Genomic DNA, 23,112 nt, shown 5'->3' with positions numbered 1-23,112 from the left:
TGAAGTGTTCTTCACATAAAACTGGGAAAGTGATTTTAAAATGTGATTCTAAGAGTTCTCCAAGCCATTTATTGAAGGTCATTAGAAAGCATTTTACTGTTAAACATCAGTGCATAAAATGATGACAGACATTCATGATTTTAGATAAATACATTGATTGAACTGTGGAAACCGGAGCAGTAGATCAGACTCTTGGGAATAGCTCATAAAATCATATTGAGGAATCTGAAAAAAATGAGTAACTGCATAGTTTTAGAAATGCTTTATGGCATGCTTATTTTATTTCTCATTGTTAACCACTGACTAATCAACAAAGTGTGATATGGAGACATGTCCAGCAGTCCATCTGATTTGTAGAATTGTTTATTTTATGTATGGTCTGGGAAGAAATTAGATGTGCATCAGTGAAGGCCCAAGGTTACGCTAATCATAGCCTGCAGTAAAATATGGCCCAATCATTTTTGTTTATTTTTTCAGTTCCAGTTGGTTTAAATTGCTCGCCATCATTTGTCTTACGATCAAGGAAAATGGATTAGAAGAACACACACCAGTAAGATCATTGCTGTGGAATACTCATAGGATCCATTTTTTTAATCAACGGGAGTTAAGGTAATCATTACATCATTCATTGTGTAATTCATTTAATTCACAAACTAACTGTTTTTTTTTGTGATATACAGTGCCTTCAGAAAGTATTCATACCACTTGACTTATTCCATATTTGTTGTGTTACAGCCTGAATTCAAAATTGATCAAATATATTTTTTTGGGTCACCCATCTACACACAATACCCCATAATGACAAAGTGAACATTCTTGAAAATTCATTGAAAATTAAATACAGAAATATCTCATTTACATAAGTGTTCACACCCCTGAGTCAATACATGTTCTAATCACCTTTGGCAGTGATTATAGCTGTGAGTCTTTCTGGATACGTTTCTGAGAGCTTTGCACACCTGGATTGCACAATATTTGCATATTATTATTTTTAAAATTCTTCAACCTCTGTCAAATTGATTGTTTGATCATTGCTAGACAGCCATTTTCAAGTCTTGCCATAGATATTCAAGCCAATTTAAGTCGAAACTGTAACTAGGGCAATTAGGAACATTCAATGTCGTCTTGGTAAGCAACTCCAGTGTATATTTGGCCTTGTGTTTTAGGTTATTGTCCTGCTGAAAGGTGAATTTGTCTCCCAGTGTCTGTTGGAAAGCAGACTGAACCAGGTTTTCCTCTAGGATTTTTCCTGTGCTTAGCTTTATTCTGTTTCTTTTTATCCTAAAAAAAATTCCCTTGCCGATGAGAAGCATACCCATAACATGATGCAGCCACCACCATGCTTGAAAATATGAAGAGTGGTACTCGGTGATGTCTTGTGTTGGATTTGCCCCAAACATTACGCTTTGTATTCAGGACATGAAGTTCATTTCTTTGGCAATTTTTTGCAGTTTTACTTCATTCCCTTATTGCAAACAGGATGCATGTTTTGGAATATTTTCAATCTGTCATTTAGGTTAGTATTGTGGAGTAACTACAATGTTGTTGATCCATCCTCAGTTTTTCTCCCATCTCAGCCATTAAACTCTGTAACTGTTTTAAAGTCACCATTGTCCTCATGGTGAAATCCCTGAGTGGTTTCATTCCTCTCTGGCAACTGAGTTAGGAAGGATGCCTGTGTCTTTGTAGTGACTGGGTGTATTGATGAAGTGTAATGAATAACTTCACGATGTTCAAAGATATATTCAATGTCTGCTTTTTTTTTTTTTACCCATCTACCAATAGGTGCCCTTCTTTGCGAGGCATTGGAAAACCTCCTTGGTCTTTGTGGTCTTTGTGTGTTTGAAATAAACTGCTCGACTCAGGGACATTACAGATAATTGATGAGGTAGTCATTCAAAAATCATGTTGCACACAGAGTGTTGCACACAAATATTATTGCACACAGAGTGCGTCCATGCAAATTATTATGTGACTTGTTAAGCACATTTTTACTCCTGAACTTATTTAGGCTTGCCATAACAAATGGGTTGAATACTTATTGACTCAAGACATTTCAGCTTTTCATTTTTTATTAATTTGTAACAATTTCTAAAAACACAATTCCACTTTGACATTATGGGGTATTGTGTGTAGGCCAGTGACACAAAATCTCAATTTAATCCATTTTAAATTCAGACTGTAACACAACAAAATGTGGAAAAAGTCAAGGGGTGTGAAAACTTTCTGAAGGCACTGTAGATTAAGTAGACAATATAGTACCATTTTACAATGATCTTTCCGAAGAGGTGGATTTGGCGCATGCGCACTTGGTCAAAAACAATAGATTATTTCCAGACAATACATTTTTCCGGTTGCTTGTACATTTTAATTTAGACCTTTTTTGGAAGTACATACCGGGCGTGATGGCAGTAAATTACATTAGTTGCTCAGCGAAACTCCATATTTGGTAATTAACAAACTTATTTTGACATTATAACTCTTGCAGAACTATCTAATGGGAAAAGTAATGGTAGCTAACTGGACTAGAGAGGAGACTCGTCATTTTCATCGTCTCCTCCTCTGTTCCAGATACTGGTTTAGGCTAAAGATCTCTGAAAGCTCTCAGAGCCAGAGGTTGGAGACGGGAGAGGAGTCGTAATGGTTCACTAAGCTTTTAACAAGGGGTGGAGAGTGCTAGCAATTAGCTAAGTGTGTGCGCGCGTGCGACTGTGTGCACATGTGCTCCATAGACTTCCAGGCGTTTCATTATCCTGTAAAAAGGACCAATTATTAGACACCCACAGCGCAAGGTCTTGAAATTGACTATATTAGTCACCAGTTTTTTCTTAATTGAGGTCAAACACTCAAGTCGCCATAGTCTTTAATTTCCCTTGCTGTGCCTTTAAAGAAAATATCTCTCATTACAGTTATTAGGGGAAAATCCATCAATGACCATGGATAAATTAGGCATGCTTTAGATTGGAAAACAAGTTCTGCTCTATTAAATCACAAATTTGTTTGCCATCCAGTCATTCAAATTCATTTTTTTGCTGTACAACTTTGCAGTAACTCGGGCCCTTATAGGCCTGCATAGGTTTTCAATGAACAGACCATCAGACATAGAGGCTTGTAAAAGAGGTTTTCATTTGTATTCGGCTCTCTAGTTTTGGATTTGTTTGGTCTGGCTTTATTAAAATTCATGGCCAGCTAATGGTCGGTAAACATGTCAGTGCTTATTCCTCTGGCTGATACTCAAACTGTAAACTAAACAGAGCGGATACGCCCTATAGAGCTAAATTTGTTAGCTTAAGTCTTGTGGACAAAACGAGCCCATTCAACTTGAACTCAAAACAATCGGAGCAATGTTATTGACTACTGGAGGATGCCAAACCATGGTTCAACATCGTAGACTAAATTAGATGTTTGTTCCAGTGTCTCAGAGGTAAGCCAGATCGGCTTCATGGGAAACCATGCAATTGTGTGCATTTGTTTCTCCCATGTTTGACTTTTAAACTATATAGATTGCTAATGCAGGAAATGGTATGTTATGTTCATGGTGAAGACCAGATAGAAACTACTTTACGTCCCATATGGGATTTAAATCAGGTTACTGGTAACTTGTTGGTTACTTATACTGAACAAAAATATAAACGCAACATGTAAAGTGTTGGTCCCATGTTTCATGAGCTGAAATAGAAGATCCCAGAAATGTTCCATATACACAACTTTTGTGCACAAATTTGTTTACATCCCTGTTATTGAGCATTTCTCCTTTGCCAAGATAATCCATCCACCTGACTGGTGTGGCATATCAAGAAGCTGATTAAACAGCATGATCAGTACACAGGTGCACCATGTGCTGGGGACAATAAAAGGCCACTCTAAAATGTGCAGTTTTGTCACACAACACAATGCCACAGATGTCTCAAGTTTTGAGGGAGCATGCAATTGGCATGCTGACTGCATGGATGTCCACCAGAGCTGTTGCCAGAGAATTTCATGTTCATTTCTCTACCATAAGCCACCTCCAACGTCGTTTTAGAGAATTAGGCAGTACGTCCAACCGGCCTCACAACCGCAGACCACGTGTAACCATGCCAGCCCAGGACCTCCACATCCGCCTTCTTCACCTGCGGGATTGTCTGAGACAAGCCATCCGGACAGCTGATGAAACTGAGGAGTATTTCAGTCTGTAATAAAGCCCTTTTGTGGGGAAAACTCATTCAGATTGACTGGGCCTGGCTCCCAAGTGGGTGGGCCTATGCCCTCCCAGGCCCACCCATGGCTGCACCCCTGCCCAGTCATGTGAAATCCATAGATTAGGGCCTAATTTATTTATTTCAATTGACTGATTTCCTTATATGAATTATAACTCAGTATAATCATTGAAATTGTTGCGTGTTGCATTTAGGATAATTCTGCCAGTCTCCTTTACCTCTGGTATGACCTCCAATAACATGCATTCCAAAAGACTCCCATGACCAAATCATTCTTAGAGAAGATTTTGAGTTTGAGCTCGACAGTGCTAAGAAACCAATGACTTCATACTGTAGGTCAGCATAGTTCACATTTCTTAGCTGAGGTCAATGAGTACCTTATTGGGTTGGTTCTTGTGAACCCAGTGCCCCTTACTGGGTTCTGCCCTGCCCAGTGGTATGATGTGGTAGCTACAGTACAGTAGTTACTGTCAGAACGCTGCGTGTGGATGTGGTGCAGGGAATCAAGCGCAGGAACAAGGGTGTTCGTCAACAGACTTTAGTAAATCCAAACAGGAATGAGTCGCCAACCCAACCGGGTGGCACGAACAAATTACGCACAACAACAACAGTGCGAAAACAAGAAAAAAGCGCACGCAGTGCGAACTCTCAAATACAACGATATGAGAGAGGAAACTCCTCAATGGCAACAGCTGACAATAATAATCACACATAACACCTGACCCAACACACGATAACTAAATAGGAAACAAAATCAAACACTAACAAGGGACAGGTGTACAACTAGACAAAACCAAACAAACATGAAACATCGAACGGTGGCAGCTAGTACTCCGGGGGCGACGACCGCCGAAGCCTGCCCGAACAAGGAGAAGGAGCAGCCTCGGCCGAAACCGTGACAGTACCCCCCCCTTGACGCGCGGCTCCAGCCGTGCGCCAATCCCGGCCTCGGGGACGACCAGGACGACGCGGAGCAGGGCGCGTAGGATGACCCCGATGGAACTCGGTCAGCAGGGACAGGTCTAATATGTCCCTCCTCGGCACCCAGCACCGCTCCTCCGGGCCGTACCCCTCCCACTCCACGAGATATTGGAGACCCCCATCCGGCGTCTCGAATCAAGGATGGACCTCACAGTGTACGCCGGAGCCCCTCGATGTCCAACGGGGCGGAGGAATCTCCTCTATCTCATAATCCTGGAGTGGACCAGCTACCACCGGCCTGAGGAGAGACACATGAAACGAGGGGTTAATATTCCTGTAATCAATAGGCAGTTCTAACCTGTAACACACCTCGTTCAACCTCCTCAGGACTTTAAATGGCCCCACAAACCGCCGACCCAGCTTCCGGCAGGGCAGCCGGAGGGGCAGGTTTCTGGTCGAGAGCCAGACTCGATCTCCAGGTGCGTACACAGGCCCCTCACTGCGGTGGAGATCGGCGCTCGTCTTATGCCGACGGATGGCCCACTGCAGATGAACGTGGGCAACGTTCCACGTCTCCTCCGAGCGCCGCACCCACTCATCCACCGCAGGGGCCTCGATCTGGCTCTCGTGCCAAGGTGCCAGAACCGGCTGGTACCCTAACACACACTGGAAAGGGGTTAGTTGGGTGGAGGAGTGGCGGAGAGAGTTCTGCGCCATCTCGGCCCACGGAACGTATCTCGCCCACTCCTCCGGCCGGTCCTGGCAATAAGACCTCAGAAACCTCCCCACATCCTGGTTGACACGTTCAACCTGCCCATTACTCTCCGGGTGGTAACCCGAGGTAAGGCTCACCGAAACCCCCAACCGTTCCATAAACGCTCTCCACACTCTGGAGGTGAACTGGGGGCCTTGATCAGACACTATATCCTCGGGTACCCCGTAATGCCGGAAGACATGGGTAAACAGAGCCTCAGCGGTCTGTAGGGCAGTAGGTAGACCCGGCATGGGTAGGAGACGACAGGCCTTCGAGAACCGATCCACAACGACCAGGATGGTAGTATTCCCCTGTGAGAGGGGAAGGTCTGTAACAAAATCCACCGAGAGGTGGGACCAGGGTCGTTGTGGAACGGGCAGGGGTTGTAGCTTACCCCTGGGCAAATGTCTGGGCGCCTTACACTGGGCACACACCGAACAGGAGGAGACATAAATCCTCACATCCCTGGCTAACGTTGGCCACCAGTACTTAGTGCTAAGGCAGTGAACTGTCCGGCCGATACCTGGATGTCCAGAGGAGGGGGCGTATGAGCCCAATAAATGAGGCGATCGCGTACCTCGAGCGGAACGTACGTCCGACCCACAGGACACTGGGGAGGACTTGGGTCGGTGCGTAACGCCCGCTCGATCTCGGCATCGACCTCCCATACCACCGGTGCAACCAGACACGACTTTGGTAGTATGGGAGTGGGCTCAACGGACCTCTCCTCCGTGTCATATCGCCGAGACAGGGCATCTGCCTTCCCGTTCTGGGACCCAGGGATGTAAGTGATTTTAAACACAAACCGGGCTAGAAACATAGTCCAGCTACTCAACATACTACTCAATTTGACGAGATTTGACGAGATTTGACGTGACTTCCGTCTCGCTTCCGCATTGTCTCCGTACTGCTGTGCTGTTTGTTGCTACTTGGCTACCTGCCAAACTATTCACGTTTTACTTTTAATAAACGTTTAATCAATCTTTGTGTTCAACAAATTTACCAACTTTTTAGTTTTGTCCTCACTCATCTTTTTTCGTTAAACTTTTTCACCCCGGACGTTTATCCCGAGACAGAAGAGTCATTTTCCTGTGCGTTTTAGCTGCCAACTTTACGTTATTTTCCTTTTTTCCATCGCAACTTTTTTCCCTTATTCAACTTTTTTCACTCCGGACGCTTTATCTGGACATGGTTCATCAACATCTTCAACAGCCGAAGCTAAGTAGTAACATTAACATGATGTCTTCTAATTGCAGTCGCTGTACTCATAATATACAGGAGAACGATCGCCTTACGGCGAAAATAGCTGTGCTACAAGCCCAGCTTCAGACGCAATCGTTAGGCAAGGGTAATCTCAGTGTAGGAAAGGAAGAAACAGCGTCTGTGCCACCAGTAAGTACAGACAGTAACGTTAGTATAAATCCCCCCGCACAGTCCCCGCAGCCGGACAACTTTCTCATGGCTTCTGGAGGGAAATACTGTTGGAATGCTCAACCGGTGTCGCTCATTCAGCCGACAGAAACCTTCAACCGGTTTTCCCCATTATGTAGCGAGTCGGAGTCTGAGTCTGAGTCTTCTCTAGTCTCTACTCCTCCCGTTACGGGGTCTGAGACGCTCGAAGGCTCCCACCATTAGCTCTGACAAATTGAAAACCCTAGTCATTGGCGACTCCATTACCCGCAGTATTAGACTTAAAACGAATCACCCAGCGATCATACACTGTTTACCAGGGGGCAGGGCTACCGACGTTAAGGCTAATCTAAAGATGGTGCTGGCTAAAGCTAAAACTGGCGAGTGTAGAGAGTATAGAGATATTGTTATCCACGTCGGCACCAACGATGTTAGGATGAAACAGTCAGAGGTCACCAAGTGCAACATAGCTTCAGCTTGTAAATCAGCTAGAAAGATGTGTCGGCATCGAGTAATTGTCTCTGGCCCCCTCCCAGTTAGGGGAAGTGACGAGCTCTACAGCAGAGTCTCAGCACTTAATCGCTGGTTGAAAACTGTTTTCTGCCCCTCCCAAAAGATAACATTTGTGGATAATTGGCCCTCTTTCTGGGACTCACCCACAAACAGGACCAAGCCTGACCTGCTGAGGAGTGACGGACTCCATCCTAGCTGGAGGGGTGCTCTCCTCTTATCTACCAACATAGATAGGGCTCTAACTCCTCTAGCCCCACAGTGAAATAGGGTGCAGGCCAGGCAGCAGGCTGTTAGCCAACCTGCCAGCTTAGTGGAGTCTGCCAATAGCACAGTCAGTGTAGTCAGCTCAGCCATACCCATTGAGACTGTGTCTGTGCCTCGACCTAGGTTGGGCAAAACTAAACATGGCGGTGTTCACCCTAGCAATCTTATGAGGATAAAGACCTCCTCCATTCCTGCCATTATTGAAAGAGATCGTGATACCTCACATCTCAAAATAGGGTTACTTAATGTTAGATCCCTCACTTCAAAGGCAGTCATAGTCAATGAACTAATCACTGATCATAATCTCGATGTGATTGGCCTGACTGAAACATGGCTTAAGCCTGATGAATTTGCTGTGTTAAATGAGGCCTCACCTCCTGGTTACACTAGTGACCATATTCCCCGTGCATCCCGCAAAGGCGGAGGTGTTGCTAACATTTACGATAGCAAATTTCAATTTACAAAAAAAAAATGGCGTTTTCATCTTTTGAGCTTCTAGTCATGAAATCTATGCAGCCTACTCAATCACTTTTTATAGCTACTGTTTACAGGCCTCCTGGGCCATATACAGCGTTCCTCTCTGAGTTTCCTGAATTCCTATCAGACCTTGTAGTCATAGCAGATCATATTCTAATTTTTGGTGATTTTAATATTCACATGGAGAAGTCCACAGACCCACTCCAAAAGTCTTTCGGAGCCATTATCGACTCAGTGGGTTTTGTCCAACATATCTCTGGACCTACTCACTGCCACAGTCATACTCTGGACCTAGTTTTGTCCCATGGAATAAATGTTGTAGATCTTAATGTTTTTCCACAAAATCCTGGACTATCGGACCACCATTTTATTACATTTGCAATCGCAACAAATAATCTGCTCAGACCCCAACCAAGGAGCATCAAAAGTCGTGCTATAAATTCTCAAACAACACAAAAATTCATTGATGCCCTTCCAGACTCCTTCTGCCTACCCAAGGACGTCAGAGGACAAAAATCAGTTAACCACTTAACTGAGGAACTCAATTTAACCTTGCGCAATACCCTAGATGCAGTTGCACCCCTAAAAACGAAAAACATTTGTCATAAGAAACTAGCTCCCTGGTATACAGAAAATACCCGAGCTTTGAAGCAAGCTTCCAGGAAATTGGAACGGAAATGGCGCCACACCAAACTGGAAGTCTTCCGACTAGCTTGGAAAGACAGTACCGTGCAGTACCGAAGAGCCCTCACTGCTGCTCGATCATCCTACTTTTCCAACTTAATTGAGGAAAATAAGAACAATCCAAAATTTCTTTTTGATACTGTTGCAAAGCTAACTAAAAGCAGCATTCCCCAAGAGAGGATGGCTTTCACTTCAGCAGTGATAAATTCATGAACTTCTTTGAGGAAAAGATCATGACCATTAGAAAGCAAATTACGGACTCCTCTTTGAATCTGCGTATTCCTCCAGGGCTTAGCTGTCCTGGATCTGCACAGCTCTGCGAGGGCCTGGGATCGGGAGAGACACTTAAGTGTTTTAGTACTATATCTCTTGACACAATGATGAAAATAATCATGGCCTCTAAACCTTCAAGCTGCATACTGGATCCTATTCCTACTAAACTGCTGAAGGAGCTGCTTCCTGTGCTTGGCCCTCCTATGTTGAACATAATAAACAGCTCTCTATCCACCGGATGTGTACCAAACTCACTAAAAGTGGCAGTGATAAAGCCTCTCTTGAAAAAGCCAAACCTTGACCCGGAAAATATAAAAAACTATCGGCCTATATCGAATCTTCCATTCCTCTCAAAAATTTTAGAAAAAGCTGTTGCGCAGCAACTCACTGCCTTTCTGAAGACAAACAATGTATACGAAATGCTTCAGTCTGGTTTTAGACCCCATCATAGCACTGAGACTGCACTTGTGAAGGTGGTAAATGACCTTTTAATGGCGTCAGACCGAGGCTCTGCATCTGTCCTCGTGCTACTAGACCTTAGTGCTGCCTTTGACACCATCGATCACCACATTCTTTTGGAGAGACTGGAAACCCAAATTGGTCTACACGGACAAGTTCTGGCCTGGTTTAGATCCTACCTGTCGGAAAGATATCAGTTTGTCTCTGTGAATGGTCTGTCCTCCGACAAATCAACTGTACATTTCGGTGTTCCTCAAGGTTCCGTTTTAGGACCACTATTGTTTTCACTATATATTTTACCTCTTGGGGATGTTATTCGAAAACATAATGTTAACTTTCACTGCTATGCGGATGACACACAGCTGTACATTTCAATGAAACATGGTGAAGCCCCAAAATTGCCCTCGCTAGAAGCCTGTGTTTCAGACATAAGGAAGTGGATGGCTGAAAACTTTTTACTTTTAAACTCGGACAAAACAGAGATGCTTGTTCTAGGTCCCAAGAAACAAAGAGATCTTCTGTTAAATCTGACAATTCATCTAGATGGTTGTAAAGTCGTCTCAAATAAAACTGTGAAGGACCTCGGTGTTACTCTTGACCCTGATCTCTCTTTTGTCGAACATATCAAGACTGTTTCAAGGACAGCTTTTTTCCATCTACGTAACATTGCAAAAATCAGAAATTTTCTGTCCAAAAATGATGCAGAAAAATTAATCCATGCATTTGTTACTTCTAGGTTAGACTACTGCAATGCTCTATTTTCCGGCTACCCGGATAAAGCACTAAATAAACTTCAGTTAGTGCTAAATACGGCTGCTAGAATCCTGACTAGAACCAAGAAATTTGATCATATTACTCCAGTGCTAGCTTCCCTACACTGGCTTCCTGTTAAGGCAAGGGCTGATTTCAAGGTTTTACTGTTAACCTATAAAGCGTTACATGGGCTTGCTCCTACCTATCTTTCCGAGTTGGTCCTGCCGTACATACCAATACGTACGCTACGGTCACAAGACGCAGGCCTCCTAATTGTCCCTAGAATTTCTAAGCAAACAGCGGGAGGCAGGGCTTTCTCCTATAGATCTCCATTTTTATGGAACAGTCTGCCTACCCATGTGAGAGACGCAGACTCGGTCTCAACCTTTAAGTCTTTACTGAAGACTTATCTCTTCAGTAGGTCATATGATTGAGTGTAGTCTGGCCCAGGAGTGTGAAGGTGAACGGAAAGGCTGGAGCAACGAACAGCCCTTGCTGTCTCTGCCGGGCCGGTTCCCCTCTCCACTGGGGTTCTCTGCCTCTAACCCTGTTGCAGGGGCTGAGTCACTGGCTTGCTGGTGCTCTTTCATGCCGTCCCTGGGAGGGGTGCGTCACTTGAGTGGGTTGAGTTACTGACGTGATCTTCCTGTCTGGGTTGGCGCCCCCCCTTGGTTTGTGCTGTGGTGGAGACCTCTGTGGGCTATACTCGGCCTTGTCTCAGGATTGTAAGTTGGTGGTTGGGGATATCCCTCTAGTGGTGCGGGGGCTGTGCTTTGGCGGAGTGGGTGGGGTTATATCCTTCCTGTTTGGCCCTGTCCGGGGTTTCTTCGGATGGGGCCACAGTGTCTCCGGACCGCTCCTGTCTCAGCCTCCAGTATTTATGCTGCAGTAGTTTATGTGTCGGGGGCTGGGGTTAGTTGGTTATACCTGGAGTACTTCTCCTGTCTTATCCAGTGTCCTGTGTGAATTTAAGTATGCTCTCTCTAATTCTCTCGTTCTCTCTTTCTCTCTGAGAACCTGAGCCCTAGGACCATACGTCAGGACTACCGGGCATGATGACACCTTGCTGTCCCCAGTCCGCCTGGCCTTGCTGCTATTCCAGTTTCAACTGTTCTGCCTGCGGCTACGAAACCCCTACCTGTCCCAGACCTGCTGTTTTCAACTCTTTAATGATCGGCTATGAAAAGCCAACTGAGAGACCTGAGCCCTAGGACCATACGTCGGGACTACCGGCCGTGGTGACTCCTTGCTGTCCCCAGTCCGCCTGGCCTTGCTGCTATTCCAGTTTCAACTGTTCTGCCTGCGGTTATGGAACCCCTACCTGTCCCAGACCTGCTGTTTTCAACTCTTAATGATCGGCTATGAAAAGCCAACTGAGATTTATTCCTGATTATTATTTGACCATGCTTGTCACTTATGAACATTTTTGAACATCTTGGCATGGTTCTGTTATAATCTCCACCCGGCACAGCCAGAAGAGGACTGGCCACCCCTCATAGCCTGGTTCCTCTCTAGGTTTCTTCCTAGGCTTTCGCCTTTCTAGGGAGTTTTTCCTAGCCACCGTGCTTCTACACCTGCATTACTAGCTGTTTGGGGTTTTAGGCTGGGTTTCTGTAAAGCACTTCGAGATATTAGCTGATGTAAGAAGGGCTATATAAAATAAAATTGATTGATTGATTGATAGCTGCCCGGATGTATTCCAGGTTACGGTGGTCAGTTAGAATGAGGAAAGGGTGTTGAGCCCCCTCAAGCCAATGCCTCCACACCTTTAGGGCCTGTACCACGGCTAACAGCTCCCTGTCCCCTACGTCATAATTCCGCTCCGCCGGACTGAGCTTCTTAGAATAAAAAGCACAGGGGCGGAGTTTAGGTGGTGTGCCAGACCGTTGTGAGAGAACGGCCCCAATACCAGCCTCGGACGCGTCTACCTCTACCTGGAAAGGTAAAGCGGGATCCGGATGCGCCAACACCGGCGCTGAGGTAAACAGGTCCTTCAGTCTCTCAAAAGCCCTGTCCGCCTCAGCTGACCACTGCAAGGGCACCGGACCCCCCTTCAACAGAGACGTAATGGGAGCTGCCACCTGTCCAAAACCCCGGATAAACCTCCGGTAATAATTCGCAAAGCCCAAGAACTGTTGCACCTCTTTCACAGTGGTTGGGGTTTGCCAATTACGCACAGCTGACACCCGGTCAACCTCCATCTTCACCCCTGACGCAGACAATTGATAACCCAAAAAGGAGACCGACTTCTGAAAGAACAGACATTTCTCTGCCTTGACATATAGGTCATGCTCCAACAGCCTCCTCAACACTCGGCGCACCAGGGCTACATGCTCAGCTCGGGTAGAACTGTACACCAGAATATCGTCTATGTACATGACTACTCCCTGCCCCTGCATGTCCCGGAAAATCTCATCTACAAAGGATTGGAAGACTGAGGGAGCATTCATTAACCCATATGGCATGACGAGATACTCGTAATGACCGGAGGTCGTAGCTAAATGCTGTCTTCCATTCATCGCCCTCTCTAATGCGCACCAAGTTATATGCGCTCCTAAGATCCAATTTTGTGAAGAACTGAGCACCGTGTAATGACTCCGTCATAGTCGCAATCAGAGGAAGTGGATAGCTGTACTTCACTGTAATCTGATTGAGACCGCGGTAATCAATACACGGGCGCAGACCTCCATCTTTTTCTTCACAAAAAGAAGCTTGAGGAAGCGGGTGAAGTGGAGGCCCGTATGTATCCCTGTCTCAGAGACTCAGCGATGTAAGTTTCCATTGCCTTCCTCTCCTCTTGGGACAAGGGATACACATGGCTCCGCGGGAGGGCTGCTCCTGACTGGAGATCTATCGCACAATCCCCCTGTCTATGAGGCGGCAGCTGCGCCGCCCTAGTCTTACTGAACACAAGTTTCAAATCCTCATACTCAGGGGGAATCTGCAGTGCTGGCATTAGATTCGGACTCTCCACCGAGGTCGCCCCTATGGAAACACCCAGACACAGCCCCACACACTGAGCAGACCACCCTGTAAGAGCTTTCTCTCGCCACGAAATAGTAGGGTCATGGGTAATTAACCAGGGAAGCCCCAGCACCACCGGATACGCAGGAGAGTCAATCAGATAGAGCTGAATCGTCTCCTCATGACCCCCCTGCGTCACCATCTTAAGAGGCGCTGTGACCTCCCTAATCAACCCAGATCCTAACGGACGGCTATCTAGGGCATGTACAGGGAAAGGCTTATCAACGGGACGGAGGGGAATCCCTAACTTTACACAGAACTGGCGATCTACAAAATTCCCAGCTGCGCCTGAATCTACCAGCGCCTTATGCTGGGAACGAGGTGCAACCTGTGGAAAACAAACAGGCAAGGTTAGGTGAACGACAGAAAGCTCTGGGTAAGTAGGGCGCCTACTCACCTGGGAGGACTCCCCAATGCCTGGCCTGACCTCACCTCCACCAGGGGACCTTCCCCAACACCTAGCCGCGGTGTGCCCTCCACGGCCACAGTTGGTGCAGGGAACGGCCCCCCTCGGGTTCCTACTCCTCCGTTCCCTAGCACCAGCACCTCCGAGCTCCATAGGGCTCGGCTCGGAGGTGCTGGAAGGTGGAATGGGCAACCCCCACCCGGGACGTCCACGGGTAGCGAGCAGGGTGTCCAGCCGAATGGCCATGTCGACCAGTTGGTCAAACGTCAACGTGGTATCCCTGCACGCAAACTCTCTCTGGACGTCCTCCCGGAGGCTGCAGCGGAAGTGGTCTATGAGGGCCCGCTCATTCCACCCCTGCATCTGCCGCTAGAGTCCGAACTCCAACGCAAAAAGCCTGTGCGCTCCTCATCCCCTGTCGGAGGTAGAACAGACGCTCCCCCGCCACCTTCCCCTCCGGTGGATGGTCAAACACGGCACGGAAGCGGCGGGAGAACTCCGCATAGGTAACAGTAGCGGCGTCTATTCTCCTCCATTCGGCGTTGGCCCACTCCAACGCCTTGCCGGTGAGACAGGAGATGAGGGCGGAGACGCTCTCGTGTCCCGAGGGAGCCGGGTGTACGGTGGAGAGGTAGAGCTCCACTTGCAGCAAGAACCCTTGACTCCCGGCAGCGGAGCCGTCGTACGCCCTCGGGAGGGAGAGCCGAATCCCGCTGGGTTCCAGAAGGGGGACAGGAGGACTGACCGATGGGGATGGTCCGGTAGGTGGGGGCGTGGGTACCCCGCTGGTCTCCCATCGGTGGAGAGTGTTCATCACCTGATCCAGGGCGTGACCGATCTGGTTGATCCTGTCCTCCTGCCCACGAAGACGGTCTTCCATAATGTCCGTTGGCGCGGCTGCTCCTGCTGATTCCATAGTGTGATGTGTGATTCTGTCAGAACGCTGCGTGTGGATGTGGTGCAGGGAATCAAGCGCAGGAACAAGGGTCTTCGTCAACAGACTTTAGTAAATCCAAACAGGAATGAGTCGCCAACCCAACCGGGTGGCATGAACAAATTACGCACAACAACAACAGTGCGAAAACAAGAAAAAAGCGCACGCAGTGCGAACTCTCAAATACAACGATATGAGAGAGGAAACTCCTCAATGGCAACAGCTGACAATAATAATCACACATAACACCTGACCCAACACACGATAACTAAATAGGAAACAAAATCAAACACTAACAAGGGACAGGTGTACAACTAGACAAAACCAAACAAACATGAAACATCGAACGGTGGCAGCTAGTACTCCGGGGACGACGACCGCCGAAGCCTGCCCGAACAAGGAGAAGGAGCAGCCTCGGCCGAAACCGTGACAGTTACGGTATGATGGGCTTCTAACCAGGGGAAAATTGGAGCAGACACTACATTCACTCCATCTGCCCTCCCTCTCAACCCTGGGACAGGAAATCCTCCTTTTGATTGTGAAATGAGGGTCTGGCAGGTCGGGTTGAAGTGGAGAACAATAATTCCACCCTGTTGGTAAAGTACAGAACACTACCTGGGGGCTCTGCCATGGAGCTGGCATGGCATGGCATCCACTGAGCTGAGGGAGATGGGTGGAACACAAACACACACTCATGCAGATCCACAGATGACGCAATCTCAATCGCACTCCACACTGCCCTTTCCCACCTGGACAAAAGGAACACCTATTTGAGAATGCTGTTCATTGACTACAGCTCAGCGTTCAACACCATAGTGCCCACAAAGCTCATCACTAAGTTAAGGACCCTGGGACTAAACACCTCCCTCTGCAACTGGATCCTGGACTTCCTGATGGGCCGCCCCCAGGTGGTAAGGGTAGGCAACTACACATCTGCCATGCTGATCCTCAACACTGGGGCCCCGCAGGGGTGCGTGCTTAGTCCCCTCCTGTACTCCCTGTTCACCCACGACTGCTTTGCCAAGCACAACTCCAACACCATAATTAAGTTTGTTGACGACACAACAGTGGTAGGCCTGATCACCGACAACGATGAGACAGCCTATAGGGAGGAGGTCAGAGACCTGGCAGTGTGGTGCCAGGACAACAACCTCTCCCTCAATGTGAGCAAGACAAAGGAGCTGATCGTGGACTATAGGAAAAGGAGGGCCGAACAGGCCCCCATTAACATCGACGGGGTTGAAGTGGAGCGGGTCGAGAGTTTCAAGTTCCTTGTTGTCCACACCCGCTGTTTATTATCTATGCATAGTCACTTTACAAATTACCTCGACTAATCTTTACCCCCACACATTGACCCTCGTTATTGTTATGTCATTTTATTGTGTTACTTTTTGATTTGATTAGATTTTTTTAATTTAGTAAATATTTTCTTAACTCTATTTCTTGAATTGTATTGTTGGTTAAGGGCTTGTAAGTAAGCATTTCACAGTAAGGTCTACACCTGTTGTATTCGGAGCATGTGACTAATCAAATTTGATTTGATTTGATTAAGATTTTGATAGTGAAATAGACTGGAGTGGACAGACACAAGTAAGCATACATACATTTAAGAACACACACACACACACACACAAATCAATCCATTAACTTGCACACTCACACATACATCATCCTCAGAGTATGCAGTCATTTTGTGAAATGTTGTACACTCAGAAAAAAAGGGTTCCAAAAGGGTTCTTTGGCTGTCCCCATAAGATAACCCTTTTTGGTTCCAGGTAGAACCCTTCTTTGTTTCCAGATAGAACTCTTTTGAGTTCCATGTAGAACCCTCTGTGTAAAGGGTTCTAGATAGCACCTTTTTTTCTAAGTGTAATGCTGTGCCCTGGACAGCCCTCTCTGACCGTTCAGCCATGTGCACATTTTCCTCTTCTAAGGACCTTGAGCCTTGTGTGTTTAGCAAGTTCTTACTACTCAGCCAGCCATTAAGACCACAAGGCCAAACAGTAAGGAAACCCGATCGCCTCTTCTTCCGATCATCCAACTCCCTCACAGTCTCAGTTAGGAGCAGTTAGGCTAGAGAGCATCCTCTCTCTGATCTATCTCGGACCGCTTCAGCTGTGAGCTCATTTGTTTTCCAAGGACACAGCCGCGACGCTCTTTCAAATAAACCGTCACTCAAACCGACCCCTATATACACTCCTAAACATTGTGTTTTTAAAACAACATGCACCACCATAAAAACCATGTTAGGAATTCTAGCTCCGTAGCACAACCATACAAATCCCTGCTGGCATGTACTGAGTTTGATTGAGAATAGATTTTCTCTGTTAAACAAAAACAGACCAGATAGACTAAATATTTTCCCTCTCTACTAATCAGATTTTGGTGTGCAATTTGGGAAATTAATGTGAATATGACTAACACTGTTGTCCTCACTAACCTCTCTGTCCAAACGAGTGAATCAGTGTGGGCTTCGGCAGGCACAGCGTCGTGCTCCAGTGTAGAGTTTCACAGTTTATGTTAACTTTCCACCAGAAACACGACTAAATGAGCTGACTTATTAACGTGCTTTGTTCCATTTCTTCATGGCCTTCTTTGGCTGGGGGCCAAAAGGTTCCCCTTTTTATTCCCCTCTCTCTCTCTCTCTCTCTCTCTCTCTCTCTCTCTCTCTCTCTCTCTCTCTCTCTCTCTCTCTCTCTCTCTCTCTCTCTCTGTCTCTCTCTCTGTCTCTGTCTCTCTTTCTCTCTGTCTCTCTCTCTCTCTCTCGCTCTCTCTCTGTCTCTCTCTCTCTCTCTCTCTCTCTCTCTCTGTCTCTCTCTCTCTCTCTCTCTCTCTCTCTCTCTCTCTCTCTCTCTCTCTCTCTCTCTCTCTCTCTCTCTCTCTCTCTCTCTCTCTGTCTCTCTCTCTCTCTCTCTCACTTTCTCTTTCTCTCACTCTTATACCTCGCTCTCCTCTAACGCACACACCTCTCTCTGTCTCTTTTTCCCTCTCTCTCCCTTCTTCCCTCCTTACAGTTAGAGGTTTCTTACAGTATATTTCCGAATCCTGTAGCCTGTAGCAGACAAACATTCTTGCTGATTCCCTTGTTGAGTAGCACTGACGTCTCACTTGCTAAAGTCCTCCTAGGGGCTGAGAGAGAGAGAACATTGATGTGGCAATGGTGGCAGTAAACTTTTTACAATGTCTCAGCATGTTACGTAAAACCATGGCCAAACCTCCCTCTATGCATCAAAATGTTCCCTTTTCCTCCAACTGCAGTACCTCATCTCACTGCTAGCTTAAAACAGTGCATTTGCCTTACCTCTTACTGTACCATAGTTTTGTTTTGCACTACATCATGGATTTGACTCTCTCTTCCCACAGGCAAGCGAGACTAGGTTTTGGGTTGTCTAGATTCAGGGTTACTTTGAATAAGGAGTAAGTGGTTAGCTGTACAATGGGTTGAGGGTTAGGCTTTGGGAACGTAAGTTATAGTGTTGGTCATGGCTGAGGTGAGGTTTGGAATTTAGTCATTTAAAAACTATGGATTGCGGTCTACAAGTTGGACCGTTAGATTAGCGTCATGAAGTCATACAGAGCTGTCCCTGACCAGGTATGTTACCTGTCTGTCTCTCCAGGTGTGTACGTGCCGGCTGGTGCTGGAGTTGGACCAGGAGCAGGAGGTGCTGGACCAGGTGCTGGTTTCTACCCAGGTAACATATGAGCTACCTACGACTGCACAGCGCAACACATTACACAACATGTCTCTTTATATAAAGTACAGTGACACACACACACTCATAAAGCCGATTTTTGCGACTGTGTTTATCGGTATGACACGATCTCATAGATAATCATTAAACAACCTCAACCTACAATTTAAAAACAGCACTTTCAAAAATACACACATTCACAGTGCTACACTCACAAAATGTAGTCAGCGCTACTGATTGGGATATAGCTAGCTATATACAGTCCCTTTGGAAAGTATTCAGACCCCTTGACTTTTTACACATTTTGTTACGTTACAGCCTTATTCTAAAATGGGTTAAATATATATATTTTTTCAGCAATCTACACACAATACCCCATAATGACAAACCAAAAACAGTTTTTTTGACATTTTGCAAATGTATAAAATAACAAAATCAGAAATACCTTATTTACATAAGTATTCAGACCCTTTGCTATGAGACTTGAAATTGAGCTCAGGTACATCATGTTTCCATTGATCATCCTTGAGATGTTTGTACACCTTGATTGGAGTCCACCTGTGGTAAATTCAATTGATTGGACATGATTTGGAAAGGCACACACCTGTCTATATAAGGTCCCACAGTTGAAAGTGCATGTCAGAGCAAAAACCAAGCCATGAGGTCGAAGGAATTGTCCGTAGAGCTCCGAGACAGGATTGTGTCGAGGCACAGATATGTGGAAGGGTACCAAAAAATGTCTGCAGTATTGAAGGTCCCCAAGAACACAGTGGCCTCCATCATTCTTAAATGGAAGAAGTTTGGAACCACCAAGTCTCTTCCTAGAGCTGGCCACCCGGCCAAACTGAGCGTTCGGGGGAGAAGGGCCTTGGTCAGGGAGGTGACCAAGAACCTGATGGTCACTCTGACAGAGCTCTAGAGTTCCTCTGTGGTGATGGGAGAACCTTCAAGAAGGACAACCATCTTTGCAGCACTCCACCAATCAGGCCTTTATGGTAGAGTGGCCAGACGGAAGCCACTCCTCAGTAAAAGGCACATGACAGCCCGCTTGGAGTTTGCCAAAAGGAACCTAAAGACCATGAGAAACAAGATTCTCTGGTCTGACTCTTTGGCCTGAATGCCAAGCGTCACGTCTGGAGGAAACCTGGCACCATCCTTACGGTGAAGCATGGTGGTGGCAGTATCATGCTGTGGGGATGTTTTTCAGCGGCAGGGACTGGGAGACTAGTCAGGATCGAGAGAAAGATTAACGGAGCAAAGTACAGAGAGATCCTTGATGAAAACTTGCTCCAGAGCGCTCAGAACCTCAGACTGGGGCGAAGGTTCACCTTCCAACAGGACAAGACCCTAAGCACACAGCCAAGACAATGTAGGAGTGGCTTCGGGACAAGTCTCTGAATGTCCTTGAGTGGCCCAGCCAGAGCCCGGACTTGAACCGGATCAAACATCTCCGGAGAGACCTGAAAATAGCTGTGCAGCAACGCTCCCCATCCAACCTGATAGAGCTTGATAGGATCTGCAGAGAGGAATTAGAGAAACTCCCCAAATACAGGTGTGCCAAGCTTGTAGCGTCATACCCAAGAAGACTCGAGGCTGTAATCGCTGCCAAAGGTGCTTCAACAAAGTACTGAGTAAAGGGTCTGAATACTTATGTAAATGTATATTTCCATTTTTTATTTGTAATACATAGCTTAACCTGTTTTTGCTTTGTCATTATGGGGTTTTGTGTGTAGATTGATGAGAAAAAATACATATTTTATCTATTTTAGAATAAGGCTGTAACGTAATGTGGAAAAAGTCAAGGGGTGAATACTTTCCGAAGTCACTGTATAATAGACATGTAGCTAATGTTAAAATAGTAGACGGCGCTACTGTACATTTAGGCCCATCCATCTGGTGTCTATTCTTCTGGTTAAAGACATCAGTGACTGAACTGTAAAACTCCTCCCTGTTGGCCCTCAGTTTTAAAAGTATCTCGGTCTCTATGGAGATGATGGCAAGGGATGAGAGTTGTCCTTGATCTGTATTTATTTTTCATTTATCATTCATTTTCACTACCCTGACCGCACGTCACTGATAAAGTAGTACACAATCAATTAAACATGTCAGCGTACCTCAATATCAAACCAGGTATACAACACACACAGAATTATGTATACAACACACACAACATAGATCATACAGTGTACAACATACACCTTTCATATTTCCCAGCATACAACACAAAACCTGTATGACTAAATTACTGTAGCATTACGTACTGAAGAAATAAAGGTACATGTTGGGTCACAGTCTCTTGCAACCCACAGTTTAACCATTAGCCCTGAGCCAGTAGTGTACAGTACTGCATGTCTTCATCTCAACCACAAACCAACCAATGATCACCACTGCGCTCCCTCTCCAAAGCCACTAAGAGCCCACCGTGGCTGTTGGCTTTCACTAGTGTTCAGCATGTAAAACATTAACAACCACCAGGACAGTTGAACCACACACCTCCGGCCTTACAACCAGCCTTAAATGACAGGCAGGCCGGGCAACTTGAAATGGTCCGAAACGGCTGACTCATGTGTGGCTCTCTTGATCATTACTGCCATATACAGAAACTCAATATCCCTTGTATTTTCGCGCTCTCTCGCACCGTACTATTTCCTGTTGTACTGTAACATTTCCCTCTGGATAAGCATAGCTGTACCGTAGGTTTTCACTGTAACAGCATTGAGGCCATAAATTACAGTGAAATACAGTGTGAGGAAGCGTGAGTTGCCACACCGACCCTGTGCATTCCTCTCCTCACTCTGAGGGGTTAGAAGGTGTCTCTGGGATACTGTTGGAAATGTAGTGTGTGTCCCAAATGGCACCCTATTCCATACATGGGGCACTACTTTTGACCAGGGCCCTGATCGAAAGTAGTACACTATATAGGGAATTGGGTGCCATTTGGGATGCAGCTTTGAAGATTTAGAGATGTAGCGATTTAGAGCCTCCTACCCACCACAGTGGTCTAGTCTCTATGTGGAGATACTGTATCTGGTCAGGTCAGAGACCGGAGGACCCAGAGCTAGCAGATGATCTAAGGCCCAAACAGCAGGAGGGATGGATTAAGGGAGGAAAGGAGGGAGGGATGAAGGAATGGAGGGAGGGATTGATGGAGGTATAGAGGAGCCAGGGGGAGAGCTAAAACAAAGTCAAGCCTTTCACTGTATCATAACTCTCTTTCTTTCTGCTTCTCTTTCTGTATTTTTTATTTATTTTTATTTTTTCTTGTTTTACCAACAGGAGCTGGTGGGATACCCGCGGGAGCAGGCTACAAACCAGCTAAAACTGGGGGTGAGTAGAAAACACTTACTGTAATACCCTCCTCTAATAGTTGTCCCTTAGCTGGACTAATAGAGATGGCATCTATGCTGCTGTTGAGATTTACAGTAATTCAGTGAACAATGACTACAGATTTCACAACCACAACATTGTCATAGAGCTTTAGCTTCCTGTCTTGCATGCAGGCCAGGGGACTGAACTGGATTACAATTACCAGGCCACCCTCATCACAGCCACTCACATATGGAGAGTGGCTATTATATCTGGCCTTTGTCTTATCACGCTGTCATAGCAGAGACAGCAGCATGCATAATGAACACCCTGACCACTGCAGTACACCACATTAACTACCACACCATCACACTTTTTAAGTCAGTGTGTAGCTATTTCACAAAACTGCTGGAATAGAATAGGCATAGTTTTGCGTTGGTTTAGCCTACATCTGCTAAATGACTCTCGTTCCATCTTGGAAAGCTCAAAGTGTGAGTTCTCCTCCACTGCACCACATGGCCACAAGCTAAGCTAATAGTTTAGTCATGGTGTTGGTTCTAATGACACTCTTGTTGTTGGGTAAACACAGTGCTCAGACACAACCACTGTAATTAAGTCTGGTTTAACAAGGTGTTCAGGGAGTTAGACTGTTCTCCTCACACCTATAAAACCACAGTGTGCTGTCCTGTTCCCCATCTGGGTGTGTACTGTGTTGCTGTCAGGGAATGGCTATGGAGTGAGGGAAGTGTTGAGTTATAGGCTTATGTACTGTAGTAAGTGTTGTTGATGATGATGATGATGATGATGATGATAGTGATGACAAGGTTGACTGTGATGCTGACAACGATGATGGTAGTGATGATGATAATGATTGCTGTAATGATGAAAATTATAATGATGATGATGATGACAACGATGATGACGATGATGACAATAAAGAAGATGATGGTGATGGTAATGACAAAGACCTGTTGTCTAACCAGACCTTATGTTCCCCCCAGCTGGAGGATATGGAGGACGGGGTGGTGTTGGTGCTGGAGGTC

The 23,112-nt window shown here is 46.1% G+C and overlaps 1 protein-coding gene across 1 annotated transcript in view; it reads left to right on the top strand.

The window, feature by feature from the left end:
* Nucleotides 1-23,112, top strand: part of LOC121557597 (elastin) — an 89,899-nt gene that overhangs the window by 10,762 nt on the left and 56,025 nt on the right. Inside the window, exons 2-4 of the mRNA XM_041871159.1 lie at nucleotides 18,689-18,763; nucleotides 22,040-22,090; nucleotides 23,071-23,112. The exon at nucleotides 23,071-23,112 is cut by the window's right edge and continues 54 nt beyond it. Of these exons, the coding sequence (XP_041727093.1) occupies nucleotides 18,689-18,763; nucleotides 22,040-22,090; nucleotides 23,071-23,112 (168 nt within the window). The remainder of the gene's footprint in view (nucleotides 1-18,688; nucleotides 18,764-22,039; nucleotides 22,091-23,070) is intronic.

The sequence above is a fragment of the Coregonus clupeaformis genome, unplaced genomic scaffold, assembly GCF_020615455.1.
Source record: "Coregonus clupeaformis isolate EN_2021a unplaced genomic scaffold, ASM2061545v1 scaf0035, whole genome shotgun sequence".
NCBI classification, from domain to species: Eukaryota; Metazoa; Chordata; class Actinopteri; order Salmoniformes; family Salmonidae; genus Coregonus; species Coregonus clupeaformis.
This window is presented reverse-complemented; position numbering and strand designations above follow the sequence as displayed.